Source organism: Corapipo altera, unplaced genomic scaffold, assembly GCF_003945725.1.
Source record: "Corapipo altera isolate COAL_440 unplaced genomic scaffold, ASM394572v1 65, whole genome shotgun sequence".
Taxonomy (NCBI): domain Eukaryota; kingdom Metazoa; phylum Chordata; class Aves; order Passeriformes; family Pipridae; genus Corapipo; species Corapipo altera.
This window is the reverse complement of record NW_020884891.1, coordinates 6,562,934-6,586,830: the sequence shown is the minus strand read 5'-3', so window position 1 is coordinate 6,586,830 and position 23,897 is coordinate 6,562,934. Positions and strand designations below refer to the sequence as shown.

The window sequence follows — 23,897 nt, the reverse complement described above, 5'->3', positions numbered from 1 at the left end:
TGGCAATATTTCCTATGCCCATGTCAGGCCCAAATGCAGAGCATAATGCAGATTTACTTGATTGGTATCTGTTCATAGAGATGGGAATTTTAAAGACTTACGATATTAGGAACTGTTTTCCTGACCCTTTATGACATTGTTTGAGATGTGTCATCAGGCATCTATTTCAACATCCCATATGGTTTGTTGATGTACTGTGCCTTTGTTGTTTTTGTAACATATTTTAAGCACTTTTTAAAATTTAACTGAACTTCCAAAATCGCACCTCCTGTGTCAAAAGCAGTGTGTATGTTGTATGGGAATATGCTAATGGAATCCTTATTTGTTAACTTCCAGGATCAGGATCTTGTTAAAACCCTGAGTTGTTTAACTATGATAATCACCCCTGTGTTTGCTGAGGTAAGTTTTGGCTTAAAAAACTTCTTTGAAAGCATTAGCCACATGTCTGATAACTTTAATAAGTTTTATCTGTTTTGTTTTGCTCCTCAGCTCAAGCAGCAGGACACAAATAATGCTAACAGAAAGAAAGCAATTGAGGAACTTGAGAAAAGCATCAATATGGCAGAAGCAACGTGTCCAGGGATCACAGATAAGATGGTGAAGAAGCTTATGGAGAAATTTCAGAAGTAAGTAGTTTAGTGATAAGGGAAAGATCTGTTATGACCAGTGCTTTTATCTTTAGTAGTTATAGCTAACACTTCCTTTTGAGACTAAAACTAATAGTAACAATTACTATGTCTGGTCTTCTAGTGATGGAACTTTACTTTTTGTGTCTTACTTCCTTTAATTTAGGCTGCAGTTTTGTTGTAAGCATATTTACAGCCAGTAAGGGAGACAAAGATTCTCTGTCTTACCTTTTTTAGGAATATTTTCTTGAGAATGTCACTTCTGGTGGTTTTTTTCCTCTGAACTGGTTAGATGAAGACATGTACTAGTTTAATGATGCAAAAATAATTATGTACTGTTTGCTTAGCTGAAACAATGCAATTAAAAAAATTTTACTTGCATTTTTTATCTGTAGATTTTCTGTTAATGACTCATCCTAAGAAACTTCACTCAATTGACTGCTGTTTCATATGGACCCAGTGAAACCCACCAAAACTACTTCAAGCTTGGCAGTGCTTAGCTCATGAGCTCCTTGTGCCTTTTGGATCTTTGCAACATATTGATGGTGATTGAGGATTTGAAAGAACCTACTCAACTATTTTGTGGCAGTGCACATGGTTTTATATTTTCAGGAAATTATTTTGTAAAGAACAACTTTTAATATTGTAGTTTCACCTGTTTAATCTGATAAATGTTGAGGTGCAGTTTTGCTTTTAGAAATAACCATTACTTTAGTTAATAGAATGTGCAAGTACAGTATGTTTTGATGCTGTTTTGTTCCTGTACATGGGGTTGTACAGGTCTTTTATATTCATGAGTTAAACTTTTGTAAATCACTAACAAGCTTCAGAGAAAATAGCTTTTTCACAAGCGTATTCAAAACATGTAATGTAGTGGCAAGGGTATTGCTGTAGCACCTGCTTCAACCAGCATATAGTTATCGTGCCCTGAAAAACAAACCTGCAACAGTATCTATTTTAATTCTGAATTGGTACAGTATTTTAGGCAGCTCTATGATTAAATATATTTGAGAGCAATATGTCAATAGTTTGCAGGTGATATGTAGCAACAGGTCTATCCTGATGTACAGTATGTGTATTACCTTTTAGAACAGGTTTTGAAGTAGTAATTCAGTCTTATATCATCATGGTAGGAAAATTTAGAGCAATACAGTTGAGGGGGTGGGGCTTTTGGCAATAATGGACAAAACCTGAAGTCCAGTTTAACTTAATTTAATTTTTTTTCCTCTGAGTACACATACCTGGGTGGAAGGGAGCCAGAGAAGCCGAGCGTCGCATGTTACATACCTCACAGGCAGGTATCAGTGTAACACCAGCGTTCTGTGTGGTGGTGTTGTTTCTCCTGTAAGATATTTATACACATTTTTTTTTTTTTGTTCTTAAATACATTAAATACAGTACATCAACATAATTTGTTTATAATTTTCTGAAAGTGTATTTTAAATATGTATTTACCAGTTAATATGCAAATAACTGAGTTATAGATATTCTTTCACAAAAAGGTAGTACTGTGCAGTACGGAGTGATTTTTTTTTTCATAAAAAGTAGGTAAGACTATAAAGTTGCTTTCAGTTATATATTTATGGTACTGCTAGATGGGTAATCTCTTCTCTTGGTTTTTTTTGTTGGTTTTTTTTTTTTCCCTTTTTCAACCCAGTATGTATATTATGCTGAAGTTTTGAACTGGGATTGTTTTTCAGTACTTAGCTGTGGAACTGTTGGTGTAAATTTATTTTTGATAAAGGCTGGGTGTGTTTATTTTATGGTTCAGACCTGCACATTTTGTTTTTGCACAAAAGTAATTTTAAAGAATCTGAAATATATCTGCCAAATATTGAAAAAGTAATGGTGTGCAAGTAAATACTGCATTTTCAGTCAAATGTTGCCATTACATCATTTTTATATAAAGGACACTCGTGAGAGATGGTGGTTAGATATGCCAAGGACAATTATTTTCAATGGTGCCTACACTGTAAAAAAATTACTTTTAACTCCTTGTTTTAATTTTAAAAGAAATGTTTCTGTTTAAAACTTTCATCTGCTATATAACTGAAATTCAATTAGAATTTATATCTGAGAAAAAAGTCTGGAAATAGTTTTTGAAAACAATAATGTTATGGATTAAATAAATATTTTTATAAATGTAAAAGCAGCAAAAGTTGTAAATACAGTTGATCTGAAGCTTTACAAAATAACTGCATCACAGAAACAAATTGTAGTGCTTCTCTAGCTTCTGTAGTTGTTAGTCTTGTAAATCTGTTTATAGATGAAGCTTATTTCAATGTTTTGGGGGGTTTTAAATGGTTTAAAAATAAATATTTAAGTTCTGTAAACTTTGATGAGCTTGTTGTGTTGTGCATTTTATTCTGGATTTGAGCAGCTGTGCAGAGGTGTGGACGTGGCTCTCACAGACCTGTGTTCTAGTTCAGGAAAGGTGATCCTTGCGTGGTGTTGTGGGGGTGCTCTGTGTGGCTCCCCCCCACGCTGTTCTTGTCCAGAGGATACCTGCCAGCTGCTGCACCCCAGGAATGAACCCAGGGTTCAGTGGGATTCCATTCCTAGGGAGGAGACTCCAGGATCTGTGACTCAGGCAGACGTGTGGCAGTGACGACAAGGGAACGGTGTCAGAACACTCTGACTGTGTTTGACCTCGGCGCTGGGGAGTGAAGGGACACAAAGGCCTGTGCCACAGATCCCTGGGCTTTCACTTCGGCAGCCTCAACCCAAATCCCATTTTAAGGAGCTCCATACAAATTTTTCACAATTAAAAACATTTTTACTTCCATGTCACTTCCCTTAAGGTGTTCTTTTCATGTGGGAGTCCGAGGGGAGAGGTGATGGGAATTCTTGCCGAATTTTTTAACTGGTGGCTTGACCCTGTTGACACAGGATCTTTAATCTATGCAACTCCATCAACAGTTTTGGGTAGGTGGGGTTAGCGAATGACATGGGAAACTGGAACCTGACCTATGTATAATATGACTGTAACAAGTTGCTGAGCTGTGATGCCTCTTCCTGAGAAATGGGTGGGATGTATACCTACCTCATGGGACAGCGTGGGGAAAAACCCAGCCACATGTATAATACAGCCTTGTTCTCTCAAAGCACAGGCCATTCAAGCAGGTTTTTTATTGTGCTGCATATGGCATTTCTGCTCCTAAAGTCTCTGTGCATCTTAAGACTATAATTAACTCCTAAGAATGGATGTCTGTATTGCTGGTTCCAGAGAAGCTGTCTTTTTCCCACATGTGTTAGTTATTGATGAACTGTGTAACTTAAGCAGCAGTGTTCTGTTGCTGGCAGATAGCTAGTGGAAAGATATATCAAAATATTCATGCAGGAACCATCTTTGTGCTCATTTGGTTTGCGAGGCTTCCTACTGTAGGTTGAGAAGAATTGCTACTGAAGCAGTCTGAATTGCAGAATAGAGAAATGTATTTGTTCTTGGGTAGGTGAGTCCTGTATCAGTGTAACCTCTCTTAAAGCCCTTGGTCTCTGACCCCTCTATTTGCTTCTGTACAGTAATTAAGTGTAGTGTTGTCACACCTGCTCCTGCCTTCAATCTAATGTCAGTAGCTGAATAGGAGATACATAGATTTTTTTTGTGTTTGCACAAGGTTTAGCAATTGTTGAAACTCTTGATTCTTATCACACTGTTTTATGACTTAACACTGTAATAAAATTATTTTTCTCTTTTGCTGAGTTTTAATGATATATATGCTGGTTTGCCTTCTTTCACGTCTTTCCAATAAATGAAGTAACACTACAGAGATGAGGTAACTGCTGAAACCTGTCAGTGCTTCTCCAAACTGAAGTTCTTTGAATATTGTGTACATTTTGCTTCTTTTTATTTCCTAACACCTCTGCCTAAAAAGTCACTGAACATTGTGCATCTGAATTTCAAGATCAGCTTTATCTATTTTATATAAACCAGTTACCTCAGTCTGAATGCACTGAGTAGGTTAATGTTCTCACACTGTAATGCTGCTGTGCCTCCTCCCCTTCTATAATACTTCCTTGTGTAGGGGCTGTAACAGTTTAAGTTTTCCAGGTGCTCCTGTCTGTCTTTCACCACTTCCATGTCCTCTCTATATCCTTGTTTTCTTCCTTAGAAGAAACACAATCACACGGATGTGCTTGTCTCTTTGGGGTGAACAGGGCTGAGCAGGGACTAGGGAGAAGGACTTACTCAATGCTTGTTTCAATTGTTCCTCGACATGTGAGCCACTGCTTACTGGGATTGTTCCTTAATTTTAGCAATCCCAAGAAAGCTGGTTTACGCAATGGATGTAGCTTGGAGATGTTAATTTGTCACTTGCTGACGAGCTGCTTTGTTCCTCTGCTATTGTTGACTGTCCTGTAGGATGTGCTGAGGCACAGTGCCATGCTCTGCACCAGTGCTCTCTAGTCAATGGAAAAATCCAAAAATAGTTCCCAAGTCCTCGTTTCTCCTTCTCAGTGCTGTTTTCCCAGCATAACCCTGAACGCCAAAGCTGGCAGCTCCTGAAGATTTGAGCAGGATAGCTGTACATTGATCCCTCTTGGTGGGACTGTGTGTCTGCTCTGGGACATGCTCAAGGTAAAGCTGACCTGGGCCAGCCCTCACCTGTGTGTCCACATGTGTTCAGGAACCAACAGTGATTGTGGGTATATCCTGGGGCTGAGTGTGCAGCCTGTTTGAAACACTGGTGCTCTTTTAACCACCTAAAACATCATGCATGTATAGACTGCTATTCTCTGGAGTGAGTGGTGGTTTTTACTCTTTCCAAGGTGCAGAGCTTTGGGAAAGGGAAGAAACAACTCTAACCAGAAGAATTATCCCTTTTTTTTTTCCAACAGAATATGTGCCAGAGCTGCGTGAGGGATCCCTGTAGTTCACAGCTTCAGCCCAGGGTAACCAGGAACAGAAGCAAACCTTACAGTGTGCTCGCTTGTTGGTCTAATGCATTCCTTTGGGCAACCAGCCAAGAATGTGGCAGTTTTCAGCAGCATTCAGGGACCTCAGCAAGTCTCCTCAGTTGCACAGAGCGAGCCAGCAAACAGTGCAGGAGAGGGAAAACAGCTCCTTGGAGCACTGAGGGCTGCCGAGGAGCAGGGCAAGGTGGCACAGGGCAGAAGGAGGAACCCAAAACTCCATTGCGAACAACTTATTTTTATTATCCACCTTCTAAAACAAAGGACAGCAGTGCCCAGGGTGAGCAGTACCCGTAAGCCCAGTTCCTTTTATGTTTTAACTTACTTTTTTTGTTCCAGCTTCCTTGTTTCTGAAATCCATTCTAGCAGGTCACAGTGGTTTCTCCACTGTGGATTTTCTGGGCTGTCCCTCTGCTTACAATCATGTCCTACAACGACTTACAGAGTTGTTTTTAAAGAAAATTATCAAGAGCTCCCCTAAAATCTTACAGAGGTGTCATCAGTCTCAAGATTTCTGAGTAGATTTAATGTAGGTTTAGGGTAATAGTTTTTATAATAAAAATACTTCCAAGAAGCTGCCTGTTCCTTTCCTACCCCCTCCTGAGATCTTTTTCCCTGTGCTGCTTAACTGAGGCCTGATTTGGGGAAACAAAAGATCCCCTTATGTGCTTCTCTACCCGAGATTTAAGCAGGGCCCTGATATACCAGGGTTCTCAAGGATAATGCCCTAAACTGGCAAGGGAGAAGATAAAGCAGTTTGCTTCCTCCATGGCTCCAGGAATTGCAAGGAGCACCCATACCCCCCTTGTCCTCAAGGGCCATCTGCTCCCTGCAGCGTTGGAGGGAGGTGAGACAGGTGAAGGAGATGGGCTCTGGGCATTGGCTGTGTCCACATGGAGTCATCTCCTGGAGCAGACTTCCATGAACATCCTGCTCCTCTCCAAAGGGGCCTCAAACACCCCACCAGTGTGCTTCCCTGCAACTGGGAAAAACAGCTGTTCCATGAGAAGTCTCTTTTCTTTTTCTCTTCCCCCCTCAGTGAAGACTCCAGCAGCTGAGCTCCAAAGCATAATGGGCTGTGTCCTATCCCTCAGCTTGGGCAGGACACAAGGTCTTAACAGAGCTTTGGCCCCTCGCTGAAGCAAGACCTCCCATGTATGGTGGCAGAGACACAGCAGCAGGGGTTGAATACTTCTGAACACTCCCCTGCTGTCCATTAACACACCCTGGAGCACTCACACAACAGAAGCCCATCAATGTTTCATTAGCTGTAAGCAAACAAGAGTGTCACCGTTCCATGGTCCTGGGTCAGCAGCGGTCACCTCTGCTCCCTCTGGCCGGTGTCAGGCACCTAGGTGAAATACTTGCAGGGCCCCCTGGAAGTCTTTTCAGCAGCGCTGGTGGCGAAGGACACCTCCTCATCCTCCTCATCCAGCTGGAGACTGCCGGAGGACAGGCGCACCCGGGCCATGGGTGAGCGCAGCACGCGGCCGTACAGGGAGCAGTAGTCGGCGGCCAGGAGGTCCGAGTCGGAGTCGCTGGACTCGGTGCTGCTGCCCAGGTAGCGCTCGGTGGAGCGCCGCGGCCCCAGTGCCAGCCCTTGCTGGGCTGGTATGTGCCAAAATACGCCTGCTTTCCGGCTGCTCAGCGCAGGGCACGGCCCCAGGGGCCTGAACTCAGAGCCATAGGGGAAGCGCATGGTTTTCATGTCCGACTGGCTCCAGGACCGCTTGGGAGGCTGCTCCTGAAGGCCGTAATCGAAGGAGCGAGCCAGTGACCTGTTCTCCCCCACCACGCCTCTGCCCACTGCCATTCCCGCAGTCTCACGGTCAAACTCCCCAGCCTGGGTCCCACCCGGGCTCTGCCTGGGGGGTTTTGCTGCCACGGGGCCAGATGGACCAACTGGTCCTGCTATGTCCTCACCAGGTGCCAGCATCTGGCACGGGGGCTGCGGGGCCCTGTCCATGTAGAAGAGGAGCTGCGGGGCCGGGGCAGCCACGGGCAGGGGAGATGGCACATCCGTGTACACGAGCGGCCGGGCACTCACCTCCCGCATGTTGCCCACCGAGGTGCTTTTATTGTTCCCAGAGAACTGGTGGTGGGGCCGAAAGGATGTCAAAGGGTTCCTGGCACCAAAGAGGTCCATGGGCTCCCATGCCCGCTCCATCTCCAGCTCAGCGTAGAGCAGGGGGAAGGCAGATGAGCTTTTGGAGTGGGGCAGGAAGGTGAGGGATGCTTCGGGCTTGGAGTGTTCCAGCTCAGCGGCGAATGTCACCTCCACCGTGGAGCTCCGGCGCCGGCTGTCCAGGGTGGGCTCGGAGCCGTGCACTCCGTTGGCGTGGTACGAGCCCCGGCTGCCGTAGGCCAGGCGCAGCTCCTCCACCTGGGCAGGGCAGAAGGGTGGGTGGGTGCCCAGGGAGGAGCTGGCAGCGAGTGCCCAGAGCTGGGGCTGCGGTACCAAGACCCCCTGGGCACAGCACCACCTATTGCTGGCACCAGGGGCTGTACCTGCTTGGAGACATCCGTCAGGAGGTCCGGGGAGGAGCGGCACTGCCTCTCGTCGTAGCGGGACGTGTAGTGCTTCCTGCAGGCCAAAAACATGGGTGGGTGCATGGCCAGGAGGGTCCTGCCTGCCCCTCCAGCCCCTCCCAGGCACTGCCCTCCTCCGTACTCCCCAGTACCTCTCGAAGGGGAGGCTTTTCATCTTTGCCTTCTTCCCGTGCTCCAGCAGCTGCCGCTGCGTCCTCCCACTGCAGCATAGAGGGAGAGGTGTGAGCAGCACCATCAGCCCCAGCCTTGGGCAGTCCTTGTGCCCCAGGTGAGGGGGAGTAGCAGGACTGAGGCAATGGTATCTCTAGCAAAAGTAGCTGTTAGGCATCACCCTCTCACATCCAGCCAGGGCTGACACAAAGGGGAGGCTCAGGCCACTCTCATGCCCTTCCCAGCCCCAGCGGTTTGTTTTTCCCCTGGGACTATACCTGTAGCGGAAACTGGAGCCCTTGCTGCACAGAAGGGCTTTTGGCTTTGACTTGGGCTCCTCAGAGAGCCTGAAGAAGGCGTGGTACTCCACACATGTCTTCCAGAAAGCCTTGCAGGTGTCCCGGCTCGCCATAGTGAACTCCAGTGTGTCCTTGCACAGCTCCTGCACACCAGAGACAAATGAGCTGGTGTTGGGGGCATGGGCCAGGTTGCGCTGTTTGCCCTCCTCAGCCCCAGAGGGTCACACTGCACTGCCAGTGTCTCTGGGCAGTGCAGCATCACATCATTGGGGACAGGCCAGCAGCATGTGCCACATTTAAGGGGAAGCAGCATCACCCACGAGCAGCAAGAGCGGATTTTATTCAAAACTGGGGACTTTGTGTGGCTGATCTTCCATCCACAGCTGCTTGTTCCTGAGCCCAGCAGCTGCCTGCAGCATGGTACTTACAGAGATATTTGCATGGAGCTTGATGAGAAAATGCTTCCTTTTGAAACTCAGTTTGCGAATTTTGGACCAGTTGAAGGTGTTGATTTTTGTATTGCCCTGCAAGGATGAACACAGCAGTTAGAGCAGGACAGGGCAACCTGTAAATACAGAAATGTGATGGGCCAAGACCTGAGCTTGCAAGACACTGCATGAGACTCCAGTGCAGCTCTCAGTGCTGCTGGGGTCTGGAGAAGGGGTGCTGTGATTTGATGTTTGACCCTCCTCTCCACCAGTTGGTTCTACAAGTGGAAATTAAGGTTCAGGGCTTAACTCTGCCCGTTGAAGGTCTTTGTAAAAGTTTAGGATCCCAAGACAGACCTCAAAGAGGTCAAAGCAGGGAATCCTATCTGTCCCAGCTCAAATGCCATGAGTTAATGTGGAACCAGCCCACAAAAGAAATAAGACCCTTCTCTCTATTGCTGGGAAGCGTAGCAGAGCTCAGCTCACCCCTATGCATTTAAACCCACCTTAAGCAGGCTGCAAGCCCACCTTACCCCTTATTATCACTGTGCACCAGTTCAGACACAGCCACACAACACTGGTGTTACAGGATAACCAGCCAAAGTTGCATTACTCCACACTGTGGCACCAGGACCCTCTCAGTTTTCTAGGAGAGCACAGATTTCAATGGGCTCACAGATGCTCTAATCACGCATGAGGGGTGCTCATGGCTCTGAATAAATAAGCAGGTCTGGCAGCGCTAATTACGAAGAGCAGACCCACAGGTAGCATTTATTGGGGTTGGTTTTTTTTTTTTTTTTTTTTTCTGGCAAGATGTTTCCAGGTTGGAATTACCTGGTGTGGGAGGCGAGTGCTGCCTCGCGCCAGCTGCGAGGAGCTCTGTGGTGTTTACTCTGCAGCTCCACTGTGATTACAGTGTTATGTAATTGCACAGACGTGAGGGGGCTATTTGAGCTGGAAGATTACATGGTAAGTACATGTGACAGAGCCCTGTAACCTGTGGTGCCTACACTACCATGCTCGTGGGAACAGGAGCCAGCAGAGCAGGGGCAGGTTCAGTGGCACACAGCAGGTGGTGGGGCTGAGCCCCCATGGAGCATCCCCTCCACACCCGAGGTCTGTGGAGAATACTCTCTCTTGAAGGATTTCAAAGAGTTTGGAGAACACAGAGGGGAGAAGGGACCCCCCCAGCTGGAGGGGCTGTCCCTGGGGAGAGGGCACCCCCGAGCCTGGGCTCACCCGCAGGACAAGCACCCCCATGTGTGTCACGGCCAGGTTGATCTGTGTCCCCTCGCCGTCGCTGGCGGGGTGTGGGCGAATCCCGTACATCTCCAGCTTCCTGGCCACGTCCAGCAGCTGAACATCTGACTCGGCCGGTGTCTTCCCTCTGGAGACACAAACACACAGGAAGAAACAGGAATGAGAAGGCAGATGCTGAAATGGGCTGAAAAAACGCCATTTTGGGTGTGCACATGCTGGCATCACACCCACCCCTTGCCAGGCCTGCCTGCTGCTGGGAACAGTCCTGTCAGCAGGCATCCATCAGGTGGTTTGGGTGGGTGGTCACAGTGTGGAGCAGCCCTTACCTGTGTCTCCGGTGGTAATGCATAATCTTGTTGTCCAGGTACTCCTGGTTGGGCAGGTACCTGTGGGTTGCCAGGTGCTGCTGGTCTGTCTCCTCGTGGAAGTCGCCCAGCTCGGCTTTGGGGAACATGGGGAGAGCACGGATTAGACTGTGAAGGGTGAGTGCAGCAGGAACCCCTGGCTCCACAGCCAAAGCCCCATCCCTGGGGAAGGGGCACCGTCCCTGCAGGTGCTTGCCCTTACACTGCAGCAGGTGGGAGACGAGCAGCGCCGCGCTCTTGTCACTGCAGGGCAGCCGCCCCTGTGCCAGGTCCTTCTTGATCTGGAGGGTGAAGAGGTACCTGTGGAGGGGGACAGGAGCATGCCCTGGGGGGAGCTGGGTGCTGGGCTGAGCCATGAGGGCCTTGCCTGTTCCCACCTGTCAACCCATACGATGGACATCTTCAGGGTCACGGGAGGAGAACGCAGCCCCTGCAGAAGGCTGCAGCTGGGCACCACCATGACCAGTACATCCCTGCCATTGAAATGCTCATTAGTAGGTTTCAGAGTTAACATTCCTTTCTCTTTTGGAGGGCATTTGCATCTCTTGGGGCTGGCGTTCTGCAGAAGCACTGTCTTAGTTTTATTCTCAGTTCCTGTTTGCAACACTTTCTCAAAAATGTAAGAGCTAACAATGTCATTTTTAAAAACAAAATTATTCTTTCAGGACACAGCTTGAGGCAGGAGCTAGACTGAACAGTCAGACTGTGCCCAACTGCTGAAGTGTTTGGCAGTAAACAAATTGCCGCCTCCTAAGACGGTTGATCCTTCAAGTGGATTTTGTTTAAAAACAGAGGATCAAGAAAAGATATTCTCTGGGGTTTTTTTGCACAATACAGAGCTCTTTCAATACTTGGAATAACCACTGTTCACAGACAGGTTGGGGGGGGGGATAAAGATAGAGAATTAACACATGCTTTGCAACTGCAAAAATATGGAACTGTGCAATAAGAAAGTAATAGAACAAGTGCTGTACCTGGTCAGCTCTTCTCTCAGGTGGCCGGGGTCCACTGGGAAAAATTTCACCATAAATTTGAAAAGAACCTCCTTAGGATCTTAAAACACAACACCTTCATAAGTTTTCTTTTACTTGCCTATTGAGAACAATTACAACTCTCTTCACACATGCTGTCTCTTTACAGAGTAAATTAATCCAGACCCTTACAAATCTGGACTGGAAGCCCTGAACATCAGGGACTCCAACCTGCCCCCCCAAAAATAGCCTGCCCAGGTCCCCAGTGTTACCAATGGAAGCAAATAGGGATTTGGACATCTAAATAATACTAAGGAGAAAATACCCCAGCAATTCTTTAAATTTGGAAAACTCCAGCCAGGAGGGGGGTTCCATGGAGCAATGCCAGGGGTGCTTGTTTGGAGCATGGCCAGAACCCTGGTGCAATTGCCATCAGTGGGGCTGTGTGTTAAACTCAGGCCTCCAAGCACTTGGGATGCAACAGCTCCATAGGAGGCTGTTTGGGCAAAGTATTTCTTGTGGGATGAGTGAGAGCAAGCAATCAAGCCCAAGGCAAAGGGCATGGAAGGAGGGAGGCAATTATGTAGGCACCAACTGTCCCCAAACCCTGTGGGATAGCTCAGAGGGACAGGCCAGAAGGTAAATGGCAAAAGAAATTGGTGTACGAAATAATTCCACTTGTGGTACACCCAGAAAGGGGAGGCTCTTAATCAGGCTTTCCCCTTTCAGGGAAGTTCCTGTAAACAGGGTTCTGCAGCCTCCCCACAACAAATACTGGGGTCATGGCCCCATGCTCTCAGTCACCTCCTGGTCATAGTGTATTTGGGGAAAATATTTTGGGTTGATTGCAGGGGTGAAAAAAGGTGTGTGCTGAAAGAAGCACTGTGTCAACACCAGTCATGGCCACGGCAGGGGATGCTGAGCCTGAATTCAGGTCGGGCTCTGCAGCACCTCAGTGGGACTGGGGAGGAGCGGCAGAGCCTGTGAGGCACAAGAGTAACCCACCCTCACACAGGTCTGTGCTGATGGGAGCTGCAAAGGGGAAAGGAGGGCATGCAGGAGCACTTCCTGCCACACTGCCAGCACTGCCATGCAGCCACCCCTGGTCCTCCACCAAGCTGTCAAGTTATTAACACCTCAAGTCTAAAATGGTGCAGATACCAGATTGCAAAGGCAGCAGTATTTCCACAGGATTTTGTGTGAACTGAGGTGTCCTTGCAAACAGTCCTGCCAAGCATCACCCTATAAAATGAGCTCAGGTAGATGCTGAAAAACAGAGACCCTGTCCCCAAGCAATAATGCTACATGAACATGTCTATGCTAGTCTGTCACTGGTAGTGATTTAGAAGAACTTTGTTCTTGAAATACTTACTTTTGACTTGCTTTGTTATGGGTTTTAGTGGTTCCAACCAGACCTGAAACAAGGCAGTGAAGAAGTGGCTAAATAAACAGCACAAGAGATGGGAAATTAAAACAACAGTATCATGCTGGAATGAAGCACAGAAATGTTGGCCAGCTTGGCTGCTGCAGCAGGTGTCCCACTGGGCAGCCCCACATGGATGGCTATGGACAAACCCTGTGGGCCATGGATATTGCTTGTTAGCTTTGCCAACAGGCTTGTGGCTCCTCTCCTAACTCCCATTTTCAGGTGGGTTTTTTTGCCATAAGGGCAAAACTTTCTATTTAAGTTTTCCATCTGGTATTTCAGGGAGCTGCTAACAAGTCCCCAGCCATGTGGTTGATGGCTGCAAGGCTGTGGTATTTGCAGCTCCAGGACCCCACATTGCCAGCTGCACTCACCTGGTTCCCAGCCTGGCTGCGAAACTCCAGCCCAAAGTATTCCTTCTCCGCAAGGTTGAGGTGGCTGCAGGTGAGGTTGAACAACCCTTTTCCACAGGATTTTTGCTACCAAACAAACACAGCACACAACAGAGGGTTAGCCAATGCTGACAGCAGCGGTGATGGAATTCCAGTGAGATGGGGAGAAGTTTCAGCTCCCTGCCTTCACCCCTTTCCTGATTGTGCTGCAGCAAAATCTCACTCAATAAATTCTGTTGGCTTCAGCATGTGGGACAGGACAGTATGCTGTGCTCCCTGTTTCTGGAAATCAGATTCCTTATCAGATTCCTCACCATCACTTCTCTCCTTTATTAAAGAAAACAGAAAGGAAAATAAGAGGAAAGAAACCTTGCTTTTGACTCACCTTTTGCAACCATTACTCTCTGGGCAGCTCTGTCCCTGGCAAAGCAGTGAGTGATCCCCAGAATGAGCATCCATCTGAGCCAGGGACAGACATGGCAAACATGCTTAATTAAGAGCCTTAAGAGCCAACGGGAGCAGCCCTCAAACCTGTGCAGCAAGCCCATGTGCCCCGACAGCTGGTGACCAGATTGCCAGGGACAAGCTACTATTATGGTTAATGGTAATTAACAGCAACAGGAGCCCACAGAGATCCTGCGCCGTGGGCACTGGGTCATCCATGTGCTTCAGCAATGTGGATTAAGTGGCACTACGTGCTGATAAGGGAGGCCAGTCTGTAGTTATTCCCAGTGAACAGAAACGCTTGGAGGGTGCCTTGCTTGACTCGTTGCCTTCTGTGTGACACGGTCGGAGAAAAAGCCAGGACATTTCCTGACTTCGGAAAATGTTTCAGAAAGCATCAGAAATGAACCTGGCAGTGACCCACACCAACAAATACCCTGCTACTCCTTCACCAGCCTGTGAAAAGCAGACCAAAAGGAAGTGTGGGTTATTGCAAAAGCAAGCCAGAGCAGAGAGGTCGGGTTAGGCAGCTGCTAAATTATGGCATTTCGGGTGATGGAGGGAAAGGCAGGCTGCTCCCTGTGGCAGCGACTGTTCCCGGCAGGGGCGGGAGGGACCCGGCTGCTGGTGGTGATGCACACTAATAACCACCTTTCAGGGTTTCTCCTGGGATGAAATTGCTGGCTCTGTGTTGAAAGGCTGCAGAAAAGTGATAGCGTAATAACAGCATTCACTCTGCAGCACTCCCGGTTCTCCTCGAAATTACTGGATCACAAGGGTAATTAAAACAATTACAAATGTTTATTTCCAAGCTAGAATTTTCTAGCATGAAAGGCCTTGGCCTTTGTCAGGCAGCCAGGAAAGACAAGCATTTCTTACTGGGTTATTACCTACCAAATGTCTGCTGGGAGCGACCCACTCTCCTCCAAGCCCAGCACTGCCTGGGGCAGGCACCAGGGAGAGAAGCAGCCCCAAACCCAGGAAAACCTGCTCGCTGGGAGACACAGCCCTGCTGCTGCAGGGGTTGCTTTAGAAGCAGAGCCTTTCTCTTGCAGAGTGTTGCTTGCAGGTGCCCCATCCTGGATTTTGGGGTATCGAGGCCCCAGCCAGTGCTGCCACAAGCACTGGGGCACAGTCATGCTCAGCAGCATCAGCTCTGCACAGCACCAGGTGAGAGAGGTGGGTGCTGTGTTGTGGGAGTGCAGTGCAAGGCAGGAGTGTCATGTGTGATGCTGTTTGCCCCAGTTCCAACCCTAAATGTGACTTCAAGTAGAAGATGGTGGAAAGAAGAGGCTGTGCTTGCCCCTCCTCTCCTTGGTGAAAGCAGCTGGGACTGCAAGCAGAGTCAGAAAACCAGAGGCACATCCAAAGACATATAGCAAGGTATGGGACACATGGAACACACACACACACCCTGGTTCCCAAAGGGACTCTGGTAGCACTTGTAGTCCAATGGCAAAGCCCATTTCTGCAGCATTCCCCATAGCATTGTCTGCTGCACCTAAGTCTAGAGTTTAGGGGGTGAGCAATAGCTCATGGGATTTGGTGTGATCTTTTCCCACCACCTTGGAAAATGTCCCCCCCCCCCATCAGGCATCCTGTAGCTGGCACACAATGCCACCCACCAAAAGGCACCAGCCCTGCCCCTCCCTGTGCCCTTGCTCCAGTGCCTCCAGCCCTGCCCACCTCCCGTCAATTAATTCCCACCTTCACAAGGGACACATGACCACAAGACTTTGCCCTTCCCTCAGCCTCAGCAATTAGTTTTTCTGAGCTTGTTTGGTTTGCCTTTTTCTTTCTTTTCCTCCCGATGAATATTGCCCTGTAGCAAATTCCACCAGCAGAGATGCCCAGGCTTTATCTGCCCAGGCTGCAACGTGGTTTGTCTTCTGTGCTGCGGAGAGAGGGCTCCGGGAGCTGCCCGGGCTTGGGGCTGCTTCGTAGAAACTCTTTCCAGAGAGGAGAGTGACATATCGGTGAGAGCACATTCCAGGTCACAGCTCTAGGTACCTGGGATGGCAGGGAGAAGGGAGGCAGCTTTGTAATATCTTTTCTCAGTGCAAAAAAAACATTAAAGGCTGACCTGTGACTGCCCCTGCACCCAGGCACTGGGGCAGGGGATCCTGGTGGCCTCCCAGTGAGAGGCACAGGGCTCACTGGCACGGCTGGTAGCATCCCAGCAAGATCCCATCCGCTCCATGGCTCAGCCGTGGGGTGTTCAGCAGGGAGGGCACAACAGGGGACACCCAGAGACGTGCCAGGTCCCTTCCTTCCCCTACCCTGGGGACTCAAACCTTCCCAGTGCCATTCTGGGAACCACCTCCAGTGCTCAGCTGAAGGAAATCCTGTGAACTCAGGTCCCGGTTGTTGGCAAGGATGCAGATGAAGGCAGAAGCTTTCCCAGGTCAGCATCCAGCACCGGGAGAGGAACTCGTTCCCATGCAAAGCAAACTGGAAATGAGACCTCGCTGCACATGCTGGCAGCTGTGACACCCACGTGAGGCAGGTAGAGACGCACATGTCGAGTGTGAGGTGGAGGGGGAATCAGGCCCACTGTGTTTTCTCTCTTTTGTCATTTTCCCTCCCATTATACTGAAGTACTCCCCATTCAAAAGAGCTTTCCCAAGTCAGGAGGGGTTTAGGAAGAGTTGCTTAAAATACCCGCTCAGAACTTAGCCCAAAGCAGTCCTTTTATCCTGGAGAAGTCACTAATTCAACTACTCATTTCATACCCATACAGCAGCAAATGCATGAAATGCCTAAAAGGGGTTTCCAATACCATTCCATGCTAAAAAAGGAAATGACCAGGAGTTCCTTTAATGGAAGCTATTTGCTGCAATAACATGTCGTGCAGAGCTATAGTGCTCTGTTTTGGGCAAATAAGAAAACAGAGAAGTAAAAAAATGCAGCAACATTGTACCAGCAGCATCTTTTAAATTGCCTCTTACTATGACCTGATCTAATCAATGTGGGGAAAAAAAAAAAAGGCATTTTAAAATGACTAGCCTAATTTTTAAGCTGACTCCAGGTCCAGGATACATTAATTAGGCTAAATCAAACATTTTTCATACTGTGCTAAGGGATGGAATTGCTTTACAATCCTTTTTTGGGTAAAATGCTATCTCAAAGAAACAGAGCCGTGCATCTCAGAGAGCAGTTTTCAGGCTGTGCTATAAACCACAGAACAGGACAGTATCAGAAATGTAACAGGACTTGAAAAAAACAATTTATATTAAACACTCTGGTCCCACAGGAGATGCAGGTAAGTACTAGAACAAATCTACTTGAATTACCCAATTCACTTAGCTACTGTGATTATCAAACTCTAACCAACAGTAAATGTGCAATCACACTGGTAAAGAGATGTTTCTAACACCGTCAAGATATATCTAGTTTCAGTTATCTACACACATATATATAAATCTAACACCATAACTATTAATACTTAACATTTAAAAACTATTTCAGAGCTAGTATTTCTTAAATGTGATTTATTAATCACAATATGTTGTGGGAGACACTGTCATGCAGAAAATAAGATACGATGAGCTTTTTTCCTCAGCTTTTCACAAAACCACACAGTTTTCTTTTCAACTGAATGCCCAGGAAGAGATGCACACAGATTTTCTCACCAGGGATAACTTGGATAAATATGCTATTTTTGTTCTGTTCCCAGATTTTACTTCCTTACTGAATGTTTATATTGGCAGCCAGATAAATGAGAAAAGAACTCGACACTTGTCAAGAGCATCACTTCATATTAACTGATTTCCAAAAGATGACACCAGATAAGTAAAAGCCATTCCTCTTTCTTTATAAATACTACCAATAACAGGGGACAGCAGGAGTGTGTTGATGCTCAAAGACACTTAGCAATTAGTACTATAACCTCTAGTTTTGAATATGAGGTTGGTTTCTTTGTTTGGTGGTTGTTGTTTGTTTTTTTAAGCTGAAAACCCAAATCTATCACAGACCACGCAATCCTTCAGAGCAGCAATAACTGAACATAATAACTTCAATAATTAACACCAAAAAAATAATAAAAATACGATATCCACTTACATCAACTACAAAGATCTTCTGGGAGTCATCCAGAAACTGGACTTTCAGGTGCAGCATCCTCGAGCATGTGGCTGAGCGTGCAGCAGGGGTGGCAGTCCTAGTGATGTGAGCAGTGTGCCAGCAAGGGAGCCCTGACTCCTCTTGCACACATAATTTCCCTCTCAGCTGGATGGAGAAGGCTGCAGTCACAGATGTGGAGCAGAGGCTGGAGCAAAGGAACAGACACTGCCTAAAAACTAGGACTAAAAAAAAAAAAAATACTGATACCTCCCCCGGTTTAAATATCACCACTGCAATAAAGGATGTTTTCTGGCTGTGAATTATGGGTGTAGTAAGAGGGGGAAGATCGGCAGTAATGGGGCTGAGATAAACACTGAGCTTCTACAGCTGGTGGTGAGCAATGTAAGGCCAAAGGGAGCCCACGCTTTGTGCCCCGGGATCATGGAAGTAGACTGAGTGTCTCTGCTGTCAAAGTCACCAAGAAGTGAGCATCACCTTTTCTCTGCCCAGGTTAAGGTGCACTGGGAGAGCAGCTGGCTGGCAGCTGTGCTGGCTCCATGACGTGGGCAGATTAGGTCCTGTCCACCAGCAAAGTGTGAATGGGCTGATGTACTTCACCAGAGACTGGGAAATGTTTCCAACCGAACTTGAAACCAGTTTTGAGTCCTTCCTGGGGTGGTAGAAGAAAACCTGGTCCTAATTCCTGGCTTTCACCATGGTTTAGCAGCTTAGTGAAGTCCCACAAGCCTCTGAGACAGTGTGGTTCCTGTTCCACACCTGAAAAGCCCAAGTCCCCACTAAGTAGCTCACCCTCCGAGTGCCAGAGCCGGCTGCCCACCCTCAGACCCCTGGGCTCAGCCCAGGCTGCCAGGGGCAGCCTCTCCACGGCATGGTGGGTGCCTGGAGCTTGCACTTGTGCTGCTTCTCTGCCCCAGCTGCTTTCAGGGCTGCAATGTCCTGTCTGACCTCTCTGGCCACTCACTGAGCACTCAGGTGGAGGCAGCATTTGAGCAGGAGCCCCCACTTGCAGAAATAAATGCACTGAGCAGCGCCAAAGGCAGGCCCTGGGCGGTCATAAGGGATCACTATTGCTGCTGCTGCTGGAAAAAGTCACAGCCACACAACCCTGTGGGACCCAGAGAGATAGAAACACATCTCAGCAACCAAAAAAGCCACATTTAGCGCTGCAGAGATTTTGCTTGTTACTCCTTCCCCAGTTTCCACTGAAACATCCACTGTAAGTCACTCCAGGCCATTTGCTGTGGCCTCTCTTACACTTCCCAAATATTCCTGGAGATGTAGGATGGAGGCTGTCAGGGCATACATGTAGCTTGTCATCTGAGATGCAGAGAAGAAGAACACAGCTATTTAGCTACAGAAAAATTCATTAGTCTTCTACTAACAAGGACAAAAAGAAGCCTGAAAGTTAAAGTCAATCTGCTTTTCCATGCCAAGCTGCTCCACAAAGCAGCCGAGCCCGTCATCCTCCAGTGCTGGGAGGGGATGGCTGTGCCCTGTGTGCCAGCACTGCATCAAGGACCAAATTTCCAGCGCTGCCCATGGCCCCGGGGTCAGCTCTTTGTGTCACAGGAGGAGGGCAGTGTCACGTACAAACCATCTGGGGGGGCTGAGTGCACTTTCCCTCTGCAGTTTGAAATGTTTCTGCTGTCAAAAAATTGACGGGCACCGAGGAGAGGAGCAGCTCTCCTGTGAGCCGCTCTCACGTCGCGGGCACTGCTCTGCCACAGCCGCACTGGGAACAGAGCAGGGGCACTGGTCTGGCAGGAAGGATGTAGTGGGGTGTGATGGAGAGCCCCCAAACCCCAGAAGAAGCCAATCCTCCCTGCTACAGGCTTTCCTGGCATGCCAGGGGCACCGAACCTGGGCTCTATGGATGCTATTAGAAGCTGGGCACTGGCCAGTCGAGCTGTGGGTTTATTTCACTACCCTGGCATGAAGGAAGGAGACTGTTGGGTCAGCCAGGGCCTCCAGCCACCCTATAGAGTCATCCACGCAGACAGCATGGAGCCAGCAGAGGTAAACGAGGACTTTTTTGGTGGTAGAAGAGTAAAGGACAGCCAGAAGAGACATGGGACAAGCAAGGCTTTCTGGGGACATGGAGAATGTTGCTGTAAGCAGAGGAGATCCCCTGCATGAGCAGATGAAAAACCTATTTCACCCCCACTCAGCTCCTTCTTCTAAAGGTGACTTTGGGGCAGCCAGAGCAGCACACATGGAGAGCACCAGCACCCCAAGAGGAGCAATCCTGGCTGAGTCAGGGCCTCCAGCCTGGTAAGTATGTCCCCCTTATCTGCAGGGGTGGGGAATAATGTGCAAATGGCGTGGGAAAGGGAAGAAAGGGTGAAGGGGGAGTGCAGCTATAGCAGCAGACAGGGAGGGGACCCTGGGCAGCAGCACTGGAATGTGGAGGGGTCTGAGCAGCACCATGTTGGAGAGAGTTCTGCCTCAGGGCTGCTTGCTCAGCCAGCTCAGCCTTTGATTTTAAGTACTCTGGACCCTACTACCACCATCCTGCATTCAGGGAGGACTTCAGTCCACCGAGTGCATCTGACCCCATTTTGGGCTGGATGGTGTTGCATTGACTCAGTGTCTTCTTTAGCTTCTCAATTACCCTGGAGGTTGCTGGGATGGGCTGAGCAGAGCAAGAAGTCTCCTTCCTCCCAAAACCTGTTGTCCCTTTTCCAAGGAGAATATTTACAGGGGTGTTCAGGGTTTGGTCCTTTGTTCCCCTGTCGGTGCTGGAGCAGAAGCAGCCTGCAGGATATGACAGAGAGCTGAGCACTGTGGCTACACTCTGCAGAGCCTCCCAAAACAGCGAGCCACTTGCACTGGGCAGCAAGTTCAGCCACCATCCTCCCAGTGGGCCCTAGTGATGGGCAATTAAATATCCCAAACCTCCTAGTCCCTCCCAAAATTACTCTCAAAAGAGGAGCAGGCTCTGAGAGAGCAAACTTTGGCAGAATTTGACACAAGATGCTCCCCCTGCATCACTGTGTCTGCAGCATTGTGTGCTGCTGTTCCTTGGGCTTTGTCATGTTTATCTTCAAATTGGGTTTAGAGGAAAGGAAATGAAGACGGATAGATAAAGTCACAGAATAGAAATCTGTCATGGGATTTTAAACACCATAGTCCAAAAGGCAAGAACCCACACCCAGCTCATTGCTGAGCAGAAGTGCACACTCGAAATGCCAGAGACAGGACTCACCTCAGTGGACTTTGGTCTGCTGTGACTTTTCCTATAACCACATTACTCCTCCTCTTCCTCAGCCAAAGCTGCCAGGAGAATGTCCACATTCCCTTCTCACCCAGCCATGACTCTCCCAGCTGCAGGGCCAGGGAGCAAAACAGCTCCTTTCCTGCGTTGCTGGGAGCAGGCTCAGGCACAGCCGAAGTCCTTCTGAGCAGCTCTAGGTACACAACAGAATGTCACCAGCTGGTTAATGAATCCAAGGCATGGCACCAATACTGCAAGCAGATATTTCTATCCAGAATAGGGTACCTGCCACATTCCTGCTGCCACACCAGAAGGCATGGGGTCCCGGCTCTCAGCTGGGGTCCTGACTTACACTGGTTGCTTTAAATTTTTTATAAAATATGCCCCCAAAAAGGTATTTTCAAAAAACAAAGCCTGAAAGAACTGAGTTTGTTTGGCTTAAAAAGAGAAGAAAGAGGGAAAAACAATCATCTGATTGACGCAGGGCCGCTCCAGGAGAACGAATCAGCTGTGTTCCCAAACTCTGGGGAAAACAGAGAAATTGCTGGAAATTGCAGGAAAGGTCTGAGTTGGGTCCTAGGAAAGACCCTTAAATTGTGAGACAGGAGAAATACTGGAGTGGGCTGGAAGAGCCAGGGATGACTCACACCCAGTCCAGGCACACAGTCCTCTCTTTAAACCTTTAACAATGACTGTAATTTCTCATGTACTTCACAAGTCACATTATATCTTTAATATATCTCAACAGTTGGAGCTCACTCGCCCTTCTAAAACTTCTGCCCCAGAACCATTCTATTTACTGAATATAATAAACAATGATACATTTGCATTTCTATCAAATTTTGCTTGCCAACCATCAGCTAAATAATCTGACATCACTGTGCTGAAACTCATTACTCATAAGTAATTGCTGGGAAAATGGAAATGATTGCATTTTTTCTTTTGTCTTTAAGTGGGTTTTGCCCATTAACCTCCAACTGCAGGATAAGAATTCTCTGACCAGCATTTTGAGACATTATGCAGCAGCATTTTCCTCTCCAGTTTGCCCCAGTCCTACCTCGCTACCATTCCCACTGAGGGCTCTACTCGTGGCAACACAACATCACAAATACAATTCCCTGAAAGCAGCTCCATGGACACCTTGGTGTCCATCAGCTTTAACAACTTGTCTGCAAGTGAGAATGACAAGGAGGGGAGAGCTGTGAGTGAACAGGGAGGAGGGAAGGTGAACACCCCTGGCCTTAGACTGGAAATTAAGGCAGGTTTAAAGAAGAATTGCATCATCTGACTGGATCAGACCAAGTGGTTCCAGTGCAGGTGATGACACAATAATACACCAGCTATACAGATTATTTGCATCAGTGCTGAGGCAGTGAGGATCACCAGACAAACAGGACGGGGCTGGGGAGCAGTTCTGCTGTGCACAGGCTGCTCTCCTGTGGGCAAGTGCTCCAGGAAAACCAGCTGAGTGTGACCCTGAATGCCAGTTTGGCTGCTGGACCCAGCTGTAATAATAACAAACTAAATAGGTTTAACTGAGTTTAAGCACTAAGCCAAATTAAAAGACAATTGCCTGACTTGCCTTTTTTTAAAATTTATTTTTTAGTAAGTTTCTAATTCTCAAGGATTCGTAGAATCATCAGATCTTATTCTTGTGATTGTATTTTTATTTCAGCTTCAGCAGCTGAGTTAAATGGCTCTTTTCACCTGCCTGCAACAGCAGAGTAGAAAATCCCAAATAATCTTGATTATGCAAAAAAGACCCAAAGCACAATTGCAATCCCAGACACCTGAGACAAATTAACCCTAAGTGCAAAACTTTCTTTGGCACTCTCTTAAAATATTTTCACACCACATTACCAAAGCCCTGAAATACAAATTTATTTCCATTTCTGTTCTGTTTTCAGCCTATGCTGAATCGTGTTTGACTTCCAGGGCCAGAGAAGAGCCCTACTCTAAGCCAGACCATTGCCAGGATGAACGACTCGTTGCTTCCACGCTCCCTCTCGTGGTGTTGGTGGTGCCCAACAACAAACACAGGAAAGGATTCAGCGTGAAGGGATGAGCAGCTCTGTCCAGCAATCACACATTCCAGGGTGCATCCATGTGCATTGTTGACTTTTCTTCCTTTTTCAGATTTTATATGCTGTCTAGAAGCTATTGCCAGGCACTGCAGAAGGCAGCTTGCTACAAGCAAATGCAAATGACAGCACGAACTGTACAAGAAACTAAATACCAGCCCGACTCCTGATATCCAGACCACATTATCTCATTTTTAATATGCCAGTTGCACTCTGTTGCTGGCACAGCTATAAGAAAAGCACTCTGTGATGTTTAATTCAAACAGGTCACTTCGAAGACATAGGAAAGCAATTTACACAGAAAAGTAAAGCCTCGTGAATGTATTGAGTCAAAGGAGCGCTGATGCCTCCAAGGATTTGGGCATCTCGTAGCATTCAGGGATTTCAGCTGGGGAGATGCACCTCACCAGCTCTGTACAGCACTAACACAGCACAGGCTGGTACATGCTGTCCTTGATTTGTTTCACACAAGTTGCTCCCGGGCCACTCACACACATCCCCACACCAACAGGGTGAAAGCATTGTGAGCTCTCACCTGTACTCCTGCAGTCCTGTGCCGAGGCCTTTGGATGCCCAGGCTCCTGCTCCTTGTGAGTGCTGTCAGGAGGACAAATCCATCCACCCTGAGGCTCTCCATGACTCACCAGAAGATCTGTCCTAGATTGTGCCCCAGCAGAAAAATCATGGAGCCCAT

The 23,897-nt window shown here is 47.7% G+C and overlaps 2 protein-coding genes across 4 annotated transcripts in view; one reads left to right on the top strand and one right to left on the bottom strand.

Moving 5' to 3' along the window:
- Positions 1 to 2,965, top strand: part of STK26 (serine/threonine kinase 26) — a 29,580-nt gene extending 26,615 nt beyond the window's left edge. The window contains exons 10-12 of the mRNA XM_027645273.1: positions 337 to 399; positions 490 to 626; positions 1,022 to 2,965. Coding sequence (XP_027501074.1) covers positions 337 to 399; positions 490 to 626; positions 1,022 to 1,046 — 225 coding nt within the window. The 3' untranslated portion in view covers positions 1,047 to 2,965. The remainder of the gene's footprint in view (positions 1 to 336; positions 400 to 489; positions 627 to 1,021) is intronic.
- Positions 2,966 to 5,793: 2,828 nt separating this feature from the next.
- On the bottom strand, positions 5,794 to 18,270 carry FRMD7 (FERM domain containing 7). Of its 3 annotated transcripts, none has more exons than XM_027645519.1 (12): positions 17,888 to 18,270; positions 13,364 to 13,468; positions 12,936 to 12,978; positions 11,567 to 11,645; positions 10,795 to 10,892; positions 10,554 to 10,668; positions 10,207 to 10,354; positions 8,968 to 9,063; positions 8,519 to 8,682; positions 8,222 to 8,290; positions 8,049 to 8,124; positions 5,794 to 7,923 (listed from the first exon to the last, which is right to left on the bottom strand). In XM_027645519.1, the coding sequence occupies exons 1-12, from the start codon at positions 17,942 to 17,944 to the stop codon at positions 6,892 to 6,894; spliced, it is 2,082 nt and encodes a 693-aa protein (XP_027501320.1). In that variant the 5' UTR covers positions 17,945 to 18,270; the 3' UTR covers positions 5,794 to 6,891. The 3 variants fall into 3 exon arrangements, with proteins under 3 accessions (XP_027501320.1, XP_027501322.1, XP_027501323.1); XM_027645521.1 differs by having other exon boundaries at positions 11,567 to 11,600; XM_027645522.1 differs by lacking the exon at positions 8,222 to 8,290.
- Positions 18,271 to 23,897: the final 5,627 nt, after the last annotated feature.

What these genes read in the sequence shown, in the direction of transcription:
- FRMD7 (XM_027645519.1), bottom strand. Translation starts at nt 17,944, where the DNA reads ATGCTGCACCTGAAAGTCCAGTTTCTGGATGACTCCCAGAAGATCTTT. An exon ending in CATAACAAAGCAAGTCAAAA is followed by an intron (nt 11,646 to 12,935) that starts GTAAGTATTTCA and finishes TTGTGTTTTAAG; the next exon opens with ATCCTAAGGAGGTTCTTTTC. An exon ending in GGCTCCAGTTTCCGCTACAG is followed by an intron (nt 8,291 to 8,518) that starts GTATAGTCCCAG and finishes TCTATGCTGCAG; the next exon opens with TGGGAGGACGCAGCGGCAGC.